This window comes from Mauremys mutica, chromosome 17 (genome assembly GCF_020497125.1).
Source record: "Mauremys mutica isolate MM-2020 ecotype Southern chromosome 17, ASM2049712v1, whole genome shotgun sequence".
Classification (NCBI taxonomy): Eukaryota; Metazoa; Chordata; order Testudines; family Geoemydidae; genus Mauremys; species Mauremys mutica.
In genome coordinates, this window is record NC_059088.1 from 24,663,569 (window position 1) to 24,676,035 (window position 12,467).

Here is a 12,467-nt window from a genome sequence, read left to right on the forward strand (position 1 = left end):
AAACTCCAGCAGCTTCCCCAGCCGGAGGGGGTTAAACCCCCCCACCTCAGGGGGGGAGGAGAATTGGGGTTTAACCCCCCTTCCCGCCAGCCCCCCACGGGGGAGGGGACCGGGGTTTAACCCCCCCCCTTTCACGGGGGGCTGCTGGTCCCCCCCCGGGGGATCGGGGGGGTCGCGCCCCCCGCCCGGGGGCCTGGCCCCGCCCCTTACCGGCAGCTTGGGGCTGACCTCCCCCTTGCAGCTGTGGCAGAAGAAGCGATGCTGGGACACGGCGGCCGCTGCCGAGGCCTCCGCCATCTTCTCTCTCCCCCTCCCCCGGCTCCCTGCCTGCCGTCAGTCCTCCGCGGGGGAACGCCGAGACTAGGGCCCGCGCGCCCAGAGCGACCGGCAGGCCCCTCTAGCCGCCCACTTCCGCCTACTCGCTTGTGCTCCGCCGGGAGGGGGCCGGAGGACTCAGTCCTCCACCAGGCTAGCGAGACGCGAGGGCTGCAAGGTAGAGCGGCCCCCTCGGTTCTTCCGTCTCCCAAGTCCTCCACTTGGCCAGCGAGACTTGGGCGAGGGTGAGGCTAGAGCGTCGCCCGGTAAATTCCACCGATGGCCTGCGCTTTAGCGCGCCAGTCTTACCACCGAGACGAGCAGGGGTGTGCGTAGAGCGGCCCCATTATAGCCGTGCTCTCTAGCGGACAAGGGATAGAGTCTCTATAGCTCTGACTGTCGGGTCCCCCGCCGAGGGGGGATCGGAGCGGTCGGAAGTGACCGGAAGTAATCAGCGCTGAGCCGGAAGTTGAAGGGGACGGGGTTGCTATGGTTGCTGCGTGGGCCTAATCGACCCCCCTCCTCCCAGACAATTCAGGCTGAGGCCCCAGGTGAGTGAGGGCACCGGGGGTGGGGCCCCCAAGGCAGCCAGCGGCGGGGGGAGGAGTGCCTCCCTGGCCAGGGGGCATCGAACTGTGGAGGCTGTCCCACGAAGGCAGCTGGACAGGCAGAGAACCCAGGAGTCCTGCCCCTCCTCCCGTCCCATGCTGCGACCCCTCGGCCACTCTCCCTTCCCAGCGCTAGGAGCAGAACCCAGGAGTCCTGGCCCCACGTCCCATGCTGCGACCCCTCGGCCACTCTCCCTTCCCAGCGCTGGGAACAGAACCCAGGAGTCCTGGCCCCACGTCCCATGCTGTGGCTCATTCAGTCCTTGGCAGGTGTGCCTGCCTGCCTAGATTGCCAAGAAGGGGGCAGGCTGTGATGGTAGCTTTGGTATAGGCTTAGCCTCAAACCCACCAGATTCATTTCAGGCATGAATCGGTAACAGCTTTTAGTCTCCACTGATCTAGGCCAATTCAAACAGGTGACTAGAGAGGTGAAAATCGTTGCATCCAATCAGCAAATCTCCTGCGCTTGCCTGTATCACCTGATAAGAACTTTAATAACATAAATGCCTTTTCCCATATCCTTCTGGTATTTTAAGTTGCTGGCAAGATGACTCAGGCAGAAATTAAACTCTGTTCCCTCCTGCTGCAAGAACATTTTGGCGAGATTGTGGAAAAGATAGGGACTCATCTTATCAAGACAGGCAGCCAGCCGCTGAGAGTGATTGCCAACGACACAGGGATGTCACTAGATCAGGTATGTCTGGAATACTGACTGAACTATTATTCGCTCATTACAACTTGTCAGTCACCATTTCTGGTGCTTTTGAAGAATTCTGTTATTCTAAATGTGTTTGCAAAAGGTAAATCAGAATTTGAACATGTCTCCTTAAAACCAAATCAGTTTCATAAATAGTACAGATTGCAATCCATGGGAGTTTTGCCGTTGGCTTTAACAGAAAAGGTTCTGAGCTCTTAAGTCTCCACCGAAGGGCAAAGGGAAGGAGGGTGGTCTAATTTAGTTTTATAGAGAGTGGAGTGCACAAGAGATGGAGTTCCCTGAAGTTAGTGCAGCATCTGGAGAATAAGGAGGTGAGACTTACTGGCCCAGAATCACACAGTGAATCAGGACTACAGTCGAGATTCTCAGGCCCTGCCTCGAGTAGGAGGAGATGTTGTATGTTTTTCCATCTCTTAGTTCTGTGGCAGCCCGGGGCCCCTGGGGAATTTCAAACATCACCCTTCCCTCTCCCACAATAAAGATGATCTGGTGAACAGCTCAATAGCTTTATCTTAGGTTGTAAATGATCAGCGCTAATTGGGGAATGTATGACCATTCCTGAGACTATGGATGGAGATAAAGCACCTAAGCGGAGGGGCATTCCCTTCCTGATCCCTGAGGTGATCAGCCCTGAAGTATGATGGTTGTTTTCCCCCATATAAACTATGCTAAGTTTCCAAGTACGTGGCTCATTCCTTTCTCTGGCATGTGCAGGTTAAGAAAGCTCTCTGTGTCCTCATTCAACACAACCTGGTGACCTACCAGCTGCAGAAGCGAGGCTTTGTGGAGTACGAAGCTTCATGCAGTCGGGTGCTGAGGATCCTCCGGTATCCACATTACATCTACACTGCCAAGACCCTCTACAGCGACATGGGCGAGCTGATCGTGGAGGAGCTGCTGCTGAATGGCAAAATGACCATGAGTGCTGTGGTGCGAAAGGTTGCGAACAGGCTGACGGAAACTATGGAGGGTGAGCCAAAGCGGTATGGAGATAGCTGAGAAATAGAGCTGAAACCTTTTGCTGCAGCATCTTATCATCTGTCTGGCAAGGTTTGGGGCTGCCGGGCCGATACTTCATGCTACCAGAGTGGCTGGGTTCTGTACGCAGTGAAAGGGGATTGGATGGCTTCCAGGATCTGTGCAGAAGAAGAGGGCTCTGGACATAGAGCCTGATCCAAAGTCCATTGAAGTAAATGGGAATCGTTCCATTGACTTCAGTGGGCTTTAGGTCAGGTCCATATGGAGCATCCTCTAGGGGCTGTACAGAACACTGACACTCCCAAGCACCTCCAGGAGAGAGGTCAATATCATCATCCACATTCTGTAGATGGGGAAACTGAGGCACAGGGAGAGGAGGGGACTGCCCAAGATCAAACAGTGAGTCACTATCAGAGCTGGGAACAGAACTGGCTCCTGTGCTTGGACCATTTGACTATGATTTATTTCGATGTCTCTTCTACCCTATCCTTCTATCAGTAGACAAGTGTAGAGTCAGCATGGTAGGAAACCTGGGAATCCATTCTCTGCTCTACCATTGGCTCACTGTATGACCTGGAGGGAGTCACTGCCCCTCATTGTGCCTCAGTTTGCCCATCTGTAAAATGGGAGTAACAACACTTACCCAATGACAAGTGCTATGTAGATTCCAAAGAATGTAAGTCCTGGTTTCCTGCATATTTCTCATCTCAAGGCTGAATTTTACTAAAATGGAAAACACATGTATTAGTCATTGAATCTGTTTTTCCCTTACCTCCGTGTCTGTCCCTCCAACAGACCTAAGTTTGTTCTGCTCATTTAACTATTTCCCTTGATTCGTAGCCTACAAAGAGGTGGAAATCTTTGTGTTTCCACTGCATCTTTCTCTTAAGAGAAATGTGGGAGGCCTTAAATATCTGGGAAGAAAGATATTCCCAGATTCCCTCGGGGGGAGGGGATAGCTCAGTGGTTTGATCATTGGCCTGCTAAACCCAGGGTTGTGAGTTCAATCCTTGAGGGGGCCATTTAGGGATCTGGGGCAAAAATCTGTCTGGGAATTGGCCCTGCTTTGAGCAGGGGGTTGGACTAGATACCTCCTGACGTCCCTTCCAACCCTGAGATTCTATGAAAGGGAAAAACCTCAACTGGCCAGCCAGAGTCATAGTTGTTCACTGAACTATATTAGTGGCTCCGCTTGATTAAAAGACACCAATGCTGTATAATCCAATGGAGCTTTATAGCCTCTGGTGTACAAGCTGTGTCTCAACAAACACTGAGTTAAACAGGAAGAGAGGGGAGAGCAGCGTGCAGTGACTACAGCACTGCATGGAGAGTCAGGTTTTATTCCTGATTCTGCCATTGACCTGCTGGGTGACCTTGGGCAAATCAGTGCCCCACTCCGTGCCTCGGTTTCCTTTCCTGCCTTTTATCTGTCTTGTCTATTTAGATTGTAAGCTCCTCAGGGCAGAGAGTCTCACTACATACAGTGCCTAGTGCAATGGGGCCCTGATCTCAGGTGCTGCTGGAATATAAATGACGATAATGAGAGAAGTTAAGAGGCATCAGAGACAAACTGCATTATCCGGTGAGATTTGAAATAAGACGGAGATTCAGGAATTTGCTAAAAGCTGCCAGAAAGACTCTCCTGTGGATGGTGGCAAAGAGAGAGGCTGAGAGAGGGCCCTGCTAGAGGTGGGGAGTGGAGCAGGAATATACAGGAAATGTTTCAGGTGTAGAAGCAGCGTAGGAGAAGGTTCTTGCACCAGCAGTTGTGAGATCTGCAAAGGGACAGAGAGCAGACTCATGCTACGAGCATGGTGGGGAGAAAGACGGGTTAAGATTTTTCAAGGTGACTAGTGATTTTTGGGTGCCCAAGTTGTGACACATTAAAAAGACCTGCCTGGCCCATCTCAGGCCCCTTTAAGGGGTCTCTAGTTGCCACCTAGAAACTGAGGCACCCGAAATCACCCATCGCCTTTGCAGATTTGGCCCAAGGTCTGAAGTCAGCTGGAGTGAGTGGGTGGAAGGTGCTAAATGCACATCAAATATGGAGCGTTCTCTTGCGCAGCCCTGCTTGTTTGTCTCTTAAAGACGATGGTGCGGCCTGATCCCCGCGCGGGTGCAGGAGCAGCTGGAGTTTGGGATCATGATCCATTATGTTCTCCTTGGTATCCTTTTGCCCAGATGGGAAAACCATGGACTATGGTGAAGTCTCCAACACGTTTGTGCGCCTAGCGGACACGCACTTCATTCAGAGATGCCCAATGGCCCCTGAAACGACTGAGACTTCGGATGCGCCACCACCTCCTGTGCCCACTTTGGCGGTTAATGAGAAGGACATGTACATGGTCCCCAACCTGAATCTCATAGGTGAGAGCTGTCAATCTCCTTGGGTAGCTTGCATTTAGAATGTGGGTGGGTGGCATCAAATGCTCGGGGTGATCTCTGTGTACTCAGCAAAGGGCTTTGGGAGCTTTCTGACCTGAACGCAAGACTGCTGGGCTGGTATTCAGAGGCAAACCCTGTCTTTGGCCCGCAGGGAAAGGGAAAAGGAGAAGATCATTTGACGATGAAGATAACGGTGAACACAAGGCAAAAAGGCAGAAACAAGATGCAGACAGCAAAGAGGTATTGCTAACCCGCTGCTGCTCCTTGGCTTGCATTCAGACCAGCGATGATCTCTGCGATCTTAGCAGTCCTTTATTCCAGTATCTGACCTTTTGGGTCAATAGCCAGTGAAGACCAGCAGGGACCACAGAGTCCACAGTGCCTACCCTAGGGGGAATGAGGCTGCTCTACAGCCTTTGTTCAAGAGGCTGTTTGGTGTGGACAGTCTGCCTGTCATCCACTATGTAACCTCCCCTTCTTGGTTCGATTCCCGTTGTTCCAACTCTTCTGAGATTCGAGACACTTGCAGCTCCCAGCAAGCTCCAGGGTTCATTGCAGGTGCTCAGCACCCCTCAGAATTTGCCCTGCTGACGGTGCTCATTCCTCAGACGAGCATCTGGCTCTGCAGCCAGTAAACCAGCCTCAGCGTTTCCTTCTCCCTCTTCCCCGTTTCTCCTCAGCCCCCGCCCGATGACGGCATTTATTGGCAAGCCAACATCGATCGGTTCCACCAGCACTTCCGAGACCAAGCCATAGTCAGCGCCGTGGCCAACAGGATGGACCAGGTACGCAGACGTAATCGGGAACTTCCTCAGCTGGGTTACTCCAGGTAGCAGGAGTGGGGAATTGGGTGATCGCAACCTTGACAGTTACATGTTAAAAGCTTCAAATCTCATGCTTCAAGGTACTAGCTGATGGTTACAAGGGTCAGGAAGGAATATTTCACCTTCTTCTGAAATATCGGGCATTGGTTGCTGCTGCAGACAGGAATTGGACCGAGGGCTTCTTCCCGTTTTATTCAATGGGAGTTTTGCCCTAGATGCACCAGCTGTTTGCTCCAGTATATCAATTCCTACATGCCTGTTATCCATGCTGCTAAGCCCATATGTTGCTCTCCCAGAGCATCTTTCACTTCCCCTGCAATGGAATGGTCTTGCTGGCAGTTCAGTGGGGCATGTGACCAGCCTAAGATGAGTGGAAGGAGGCTAATGCAACCTAGATCTTACTGGAGGCTGATTTCTGAAATTGGAGCACCCTGGTTCTTGACGGGGGAAGGGAATTCTTCTTCTTCCGTCATGTGAACAGAGATTCTTTCAAGGCCTAAAAGCTGTTTCCTTCCTTTTGAAACAGACCAGCAGTGAAATAGTGCGGACTATGCTGAGGATGAGTGAAATTACTACATCTTCCAATGCACCTTATACGCAGCCACTGTCTTCCAACGAGGTGAGTTTCTGCAGAACTTGGGGCACTCCATAGTAATCGGACACGGATAACTGGATTTCTTTCGCTGTTATATGCATTGTGGCAGCAGCTAGCAACCCATGTCCTCGACCAGGACCTCTTGATGCTCGACACAGAACAAGCTCCAGACACTGTATTATTGAATGGCACAGGAACCCAGCTGAACACTCGTTTTAGACTTCAAGGCAGACAAAGATCTAACAAAATCCAATGGCTGAAAGTTGAAGCTAGACAACTTCAGGCTGGAAATCAGGTGTGAAATGTTAACCGTGAGGGTAATTCATCATTGGAACAGCTCACCAGCGGTCGTGGCAGATTCTCCATCACTAGCAGTTTTTAAATCAAGTCTGGGTGTTTTTCTAAATGATCTGCTGTAGTTCAGAAAGGCATTATTTCAGGAGTTTCTGTGTCCTCTTATATGGAGGTCAGACTAGAGGATCACAGTGACTTCTTTTGGCCTTGGAATCTATGAATTGATGACTGGCTCTGCTGCTGACTCACTGTGTGACCTCAGGCAAGTTACTTCACCTCTCTGTGCCGCAGCTTCTCCTTCTGTAAAACGGAGATAAAAATGCTTACCGTGGAGCAGGGCTCTGAGGATCAATGAGCACATGTTTGTAAAGCCCTCTGATATCCAAATGAATTAAGTACTGTTTATTTTTATCATCTTAAATGCGAATAGCACGTATGTTCTGGGTGTTCTTTTATTCCACAGATATTCAGATCTCTTCCAGCAGGATACAACATTGTGAAACAAATTCTGGATCAGTATCTCACTTTGCTAGCTGATGATCCGGTAAGAAATGCATTATGTATAATTTGGGTTTGAACAGGGTTTCCGCCTTTGGTCCAGTTCTGATTGAGGGCCCCAATCATGCAGTCCTCTCCACGTGAGTGGACCCCATTAAAGTGAGTGGTACCTGCATAAGCAAAGCTGTTCACCTGCTTATGCGTTGGTAGGATCAGGGCTTTGGTTTCTTCACCTCACTCAGCGTGGACAGCGAAAACAGGCACTAGTCAGTTTTACCTTCTGTTTCGAGTCGATTTCATCTTGGAGTTCTCCTGCCCTAGGTCAGAATGGCTGCAGCTGGGAGGAGGAAGATTTAAATGCAAAAGAAAAACATGTTTCTCATTAACCTTTAAACATCATGAGACTGTTACTATTAACATTAGGCTTTGGAAACATCCTCTAACCATTAAGGTTGGGGAATTTTAAGAAACTTGCATTCTGCTCCAAATGGTATTCAATTTGTATCAGAATTATAATAGTCTTTGGATACATTGAACCCTTTTATTTCCTTGTAGCTGGAGTTTGTTGGTAAATCCGGGGACAGTGGGGGCGGTATGTATGTCATCAGTATCCTTTACTGAGAAATCTACTATGGGCAGTTTACTGCTGGTCACGGGGCTTACTGAGCGTGGTGTGATCCCTGGTAATTCATGTGTGGTACCTTGACACGTACGGCTCAGATCTCCACAAGGCCCTTGCGACTCTGGCAACAGCAACTCTGGAATCCATCGTACAGGAGAGGTAAAGCAACGCTCGATTGCGGCTTGTTAGCCCCCTTGTTACTCTGCCCAAGGCACAGATATCAGAGAGACAAGGTGGGTGAGGCAGTACCAATATTTGCTGGTCCAGTAAAAGAGATGATGTCACCCACCTGGTCTGTCCATATCCCACACAGCTACAACCGTCCTTTATCACCCACAGTCTCCATCCTTTCATTGAAGAGGGAGGGAGGGAGGAAGGAAGGATCCAATCCTGAGAGGTGCAAAGCTCCCTCCCAACTCCCATCAGTTTTAGTGACTGATATATCTCAGGATCAGGCCCCACATTATCCAGCTGGATGTTGAAAGTATTCATGGTTTCAAGGCTTCCTGGGTGGTACCAGATAGGAAGGTGACATTAGTTGTGATGAGTTGGCTGCTCCCTCTTTAGCTAGCCTGAATGTCAGGAACTAGGCAAATGAACATTGCTGAGTGAAGATTTAGTGACATCTGCACGATTAACTCTCAGACGCGTATCATTTTCCTGCATTTCTAAAGCATCAGTCGCTGGTCCAGAGACCAGGTCCTGGACTCAAAGCACCAGCGGTCTGACCTGGTTTGGGCCTGTGGCTCTGAAGTCAGGACTTCATTCCATCTCCAACACACACAAGATGCTTTTTCTCCTCTGCAGCGTTAATGTAGGAACCTTCTCAATTCTCCGATGCCCCTGTGCAGCGGGTCTAGGTTTTGATGTTGTGTCTCTTCCCCAGAGTTGTGTGTTAGTTGGTTTGTTCCTCCCCCATCTAGATTTGGTTCCCGTTGCGCGAGGATATTCCGGCTGCTTCTGCGGAAGAAGCATTTGGAACAAAAACAAGTGGAAGATTTTGCCATGATTCCTGCCAAGGAGGCAAAGGACATGCTGTATAAAATGTTGTCCGAGAACTTTGTGTCCTTACAGGTGAGCGTTCCTACTCGCGCTGTCACCCAGAGGTGAGCGGAGTGTGCCACAAACAGGGCATACAGGACATCGAGATGAATGCAGATGAAGGAAGGTGGCTAGAGCGGGGGACTGGGAATCCGGGGTTGCATCCCCATCAGAGCAGGGGGCTGGGAGTCAGAACGCTTGGCTTCCATTCCGAGCTGTGGGGTGGGAGCGTGGTCTAGTGGATAGAGCAGTGGGTGGGATCTTAGTTTCCATTCCCAATTCTGGGAGGGAGTGTTGCTTAGCATTAGAACAAAGGAATCAGAACTCTTAGGTCATTCATCTCTCTCTGCCTCCGTTTTCATAGACCTGGACAATGGATCCAGTGTTACCCTGTCTCCCTGGGGAGTGGAAAGCTGATTTCATTAATATCTGTCAAGTGTTTTGTGATCTCAGTTGCTCTCCCCTAGCTGTTGGGTCCCCTGGCTGGCTAGCCCCTGGTTTGCTAACGAATAATAGTAACGGGAAATACGTGTCACTGGACAGTTTCCAAGCACTGGTCCTCAGGCTGCCACTAGCAAGTGCCCTTCCCTGCAGTTTGCCACGGGGGGAGCCGAGGCCGGGAAAGGTGCAACGACTTTCCCAGGATCACATGGCGAATTACTGGTGGAGCCGTGGTAAGGATGTAAGCGGTCAGGGTCACACCACTAGCCCCCACACGCCCTCTCTCTCTTTGCAAAGACTGACGATCGCTGGGTCCCTGGGGGAAGCTAGAAAGGAGTGCACAGAGAGAACAGACAGATACCTTCTCCCTGGAGGGCTGACACATACGTTACAATCTTCCTTCCTTCCTGCCCGCAAACAGGAGATTCCGAAGACTCCCGACCACGCCCCCTCCAGGACCTTCTATCTGTACACAGTGAACACGCTGTCCTCTGCGCGGATGCTGCTGCACCGGTGTTATAAGGTACCCGATGATTCCCTGGCCATCCACCTGACACTGTGTCCTTCGCACCCCTTGTACTCCTTTGGTTTATTCCCTCTCTGATTCCGCGTCACCACAACAGCAGTTGGGTCGTCAGGGACCCGGCAACATGGAGAAAACCATTCCCAGGTGCACAGTCACTGAGCTGACCATCCTGGCCCCTTTTCATCCCATAGCGATTTACCGGCGGAGGGGAAAAGTGACACGGGGCTCACTCAGCCACTGAAATGCAGCCCCCTTGATTGGGTTGATGGTGCGCAGCTGCCCTGCACAGGAAATGGAAAGTCCAGCATTCCATTGAATTGGCAGGGAGAACTGTAGGGAGGCACAATGTCACTCGGTGCATTCACACCTGCCCAGGAGGCTGGTGATGGTAGTGCCTCTTTACTGATCACAGAGAGCGGATCAGTGTTGCATCTCTGCTGACAGAGGCAACCGCTCGCAGCACAGTGCCCTCTGCTGCTGTGCTTGGGCATCGCGTTCACCGCTCCCTGCTCTGTCTAGGTTTGCCTTGAAGGGCTGTCATCCGAGCATAGACCTAGCCTGACCCTGCTTCCCTTACGAGAGGCTCAGAGCACGAGGCTGCAGTTCCCACACGATGGTAGAGGCTCATGCTCGGGGTGGGTGATAAACCCTCTCCGATGCGTCTGTGACCTGTAACACCATCCCCGGCAACTGTGCGTGAAGGTAACACGGATTTCCACACCAGGACCTGTAAATGGCACAAGAATTATCTGCAGAGAGACCAGAGCCGGAGCAGATGCATAAAACCCATCCCCCACCCCGATTCTGCCCGTCTTTGCGGCTCATGGGGCAGAGGATCTCTGCAGGCTGAGAGCCGGCAGGAGCCAGTTTTGGGGCCCAGTATTCCCCTCTCCTCCCCCTTTGAACGCACAATCAGACGGTGCTGTTTCTTTGTATCCCTCCCCCAAACCCTGCTTCTTGTTCCTCTCTTTCCCTTCCCTAGAGTGTGGCCAACCTGATTGAAAGGCGACAGTACGAAACCAAGGAGAACAAGTGAGTCGCGCTAAGCAGGCCGAAAGCTCCTGGGCCGAGTCATCACGCTGGGGCCAAGTAGCTTAGGCCTCCGGCATGGCCTTCGTAACTAGAGGGGCTCACCAATGGGAAGTGTCAGCAAGCTGGGGCTTAGCTGGTACCCGGCTGCTAGAGCAGTGGGGCCCAGAGCCTCCAAGGGAGTTGGGCACCGAGCTACCACTGGGAGTTAGAAGCCTAAATAACTTGGAGCAACTGGGTCTTGGTGCCCAATAAGCATCAAAGATAGACAGACGGATGGCAGTGAAGACTGTTTTGCAGGGAGGGCGGTTAAGGATAAATATCATCCATGCTGGGATGGTCACCCTGGAGTGCACACACAGACACACACACCCTGCCCCAGCATCAGTCAGGGCTTGAGCCAATGTGGTTCACTCCAGCTTTGTAATAGTGGGAAGTGCCCTGGGTGCAAGGATCTGCAGGGGGGGATTCACCCCTCTGGGGAGCTGCATCAGTACAAACAACCCCTGCCGAGACAGGCCCTGGCGCGTCTGGCACAGCCACGGGCATTGCTGGTGCACATGACGCTTTGCAAATGCAGCCCCTACCCCCAGAGTTTGCAGGGTAGGAGGGGAAGAGGAATAAAGACACGCCCCGGGGGAATGGGCGAAGGGAGGGCCAAGGAGGAGACGTTATTGATGAGGACAGTGTGTGGGGAGGTAGACACGTGGATTTGAAGACAGGCAGGAACCTGCCTGGATCCTAGATTGGGTCTGGCCCCTTGCGAGTAGCGCGGTCGGCCCGAACCTGAGTGATGGGTACGGGCTTCAGCGTCTCACTGGCACTCAAGTGCACGCTGTCTGCCTCGCCCCCAGGCGCCTGCTGGAGAAGTCTCAGCGGGTGGAGGCCATCCTAGCGTCCATGCAGGCCACAGGCGCCGAGGAGGTGCAGCTGCAGGAGATCGAGGAGATGATCACAGCCCCGGAGCGCCAGCAGCTGGAGAACCTCAAACGCAACGTCAACAAGTGAGCAGTGCCGTGGGGAGGGTTGGGCAGGCTGGTCTAGGGGATGGGGAATCAGGATTCCTGGCTGTGGGAGTGTGGGTCTAATCAGAGCAGGGTGAGGGCTGGGAGTCAGGACTCCTGGTTCTATTCTTGGGCAAGTTGCATTCTCCATCTGCGTCGTCAGGTTCCCCATATTAGCAGGGACAAGGCCACTTCCCCTCCGCCCGCATGACTGTTAGTAAATAGCTTTGCACTGCTCACCTGGGAGACTCCCGCTAAGCACAAGGCAGCACTGACACGCGCTGCTCGGCCTGTGACGCTCTCCCTCTCCTTGTCCTTAAAATCACAGGATCGACGCCAGCGAGAATCAAGTCGACGAAACCATCTTTGTGCTGGAGTCGTACATCGAAAGCACTGTGAAGAAGCTGTGAGGGCACCCCCTGCTGGCAGGCTGCGTCCCTTTCACCACGCCCATCATGGCACTCTGGGTGGAACTGTCTGCTTCCTGCGCGGGGGGGAGTTTTCAGACAGATGTTCTGAGTTTTTATTTATTTTTACTGTATGTTTAACAGTGATTGGAGGGGAAATAAAATGCTGACTGTGCTGATTA

The 12,467-nt window shown here is 52.0% G+C and overlaps 2 protein-coding genes across 3 annotated transcripts in view; one reads left to right on the forward strand and one right to left on the reverse strand.

Annotated features, from left to right (window-relative positions):
* The window catches only part of RNF115 (ring finger protein 115), a 40,285-nt gene extending 39,574 nt beyond the window's left edge, over positions 1 to 711 (reverse strand). Inside the window, exon 1 of the mRNA XM_044991129.1 lies at positions 211 to 711. Coding sequence (XP_044847064.1) covers positions 211 to 297 — 87 coding nt within the window. The 5' untranslated portion in view covers positions 298 to 711. The remainder of the gene's footprint in view (positions 1 to 210) is intronic.
* POLR3C (RNA polymerase III subunit C) lies at positions 712 to 12,467 on the forward strand. 2 transcript variants are annotated; one of them, XM_044991127.1, is made up of 15 exons: positions 712 to 866; positions 1,451 to 1,617; positions 2,356 to 2,611; positions 4,801 to 4,986; positions 5,156 to 5,244; positions 5,685 to 5,789; positions 6,355 to 6,447; positions 7,181 to 7,261; positions 7,771 to 7,822; positions 7,936 to 7,996; positions 8,761 to 8,911; positions 9,741 to 9,842; positions 10,828 to 10,877; positions 11,729 to 11,878; positions 12,207 to 12,467. In XM_044991127.1, exons 2-15 carry the CDS (start codon positions 1,471 to 1,473, stop codon positions 12,286 to 12,288), a joined length of 1,605 nt encoding a protein of 534 aa, XP_044847062.1. In that variant the 5' UTR covers positions 712 to 866; positions 1,451 to 1,470; the 3' UTR covers positions 12,289 to 12,467. The 2 variants fall into 2 exon arrangements, with proteins under 2 accessions (XP_044847062.1, XP_044847063.1); XM_044991128.1 differs by having other exon boundaries at positions 1,460 to 1,617.

What these genes read in the sequence shown, in the direction of transcription:
- POLR3C (XM_044991127.1), top strand. Translation starts at nt 1,471, where the DNA reads ATGACTCAGGCAGAAATTAAACTCTGTTCCCTCCTGCTGCAAGAACAT. An exon ending in GGGCGGTATGTATGTCATCA is followed by an intron (nt 7,823 to 7,935) that starts GTATCCTTTACT and finishes CGTACGGCTCAG; the next exon opens with ATCTCCACAAGGCCCTTGCG. An exon ending in AGAACTTTGTGTCCTTACAG is followed by an intron (nt 8,912 to 9,740) that starts GTGAGCGTTCCT and finishes GCCCGCAAACAG; the next exon opens with GAGATTCCGAAGACTCCCGA.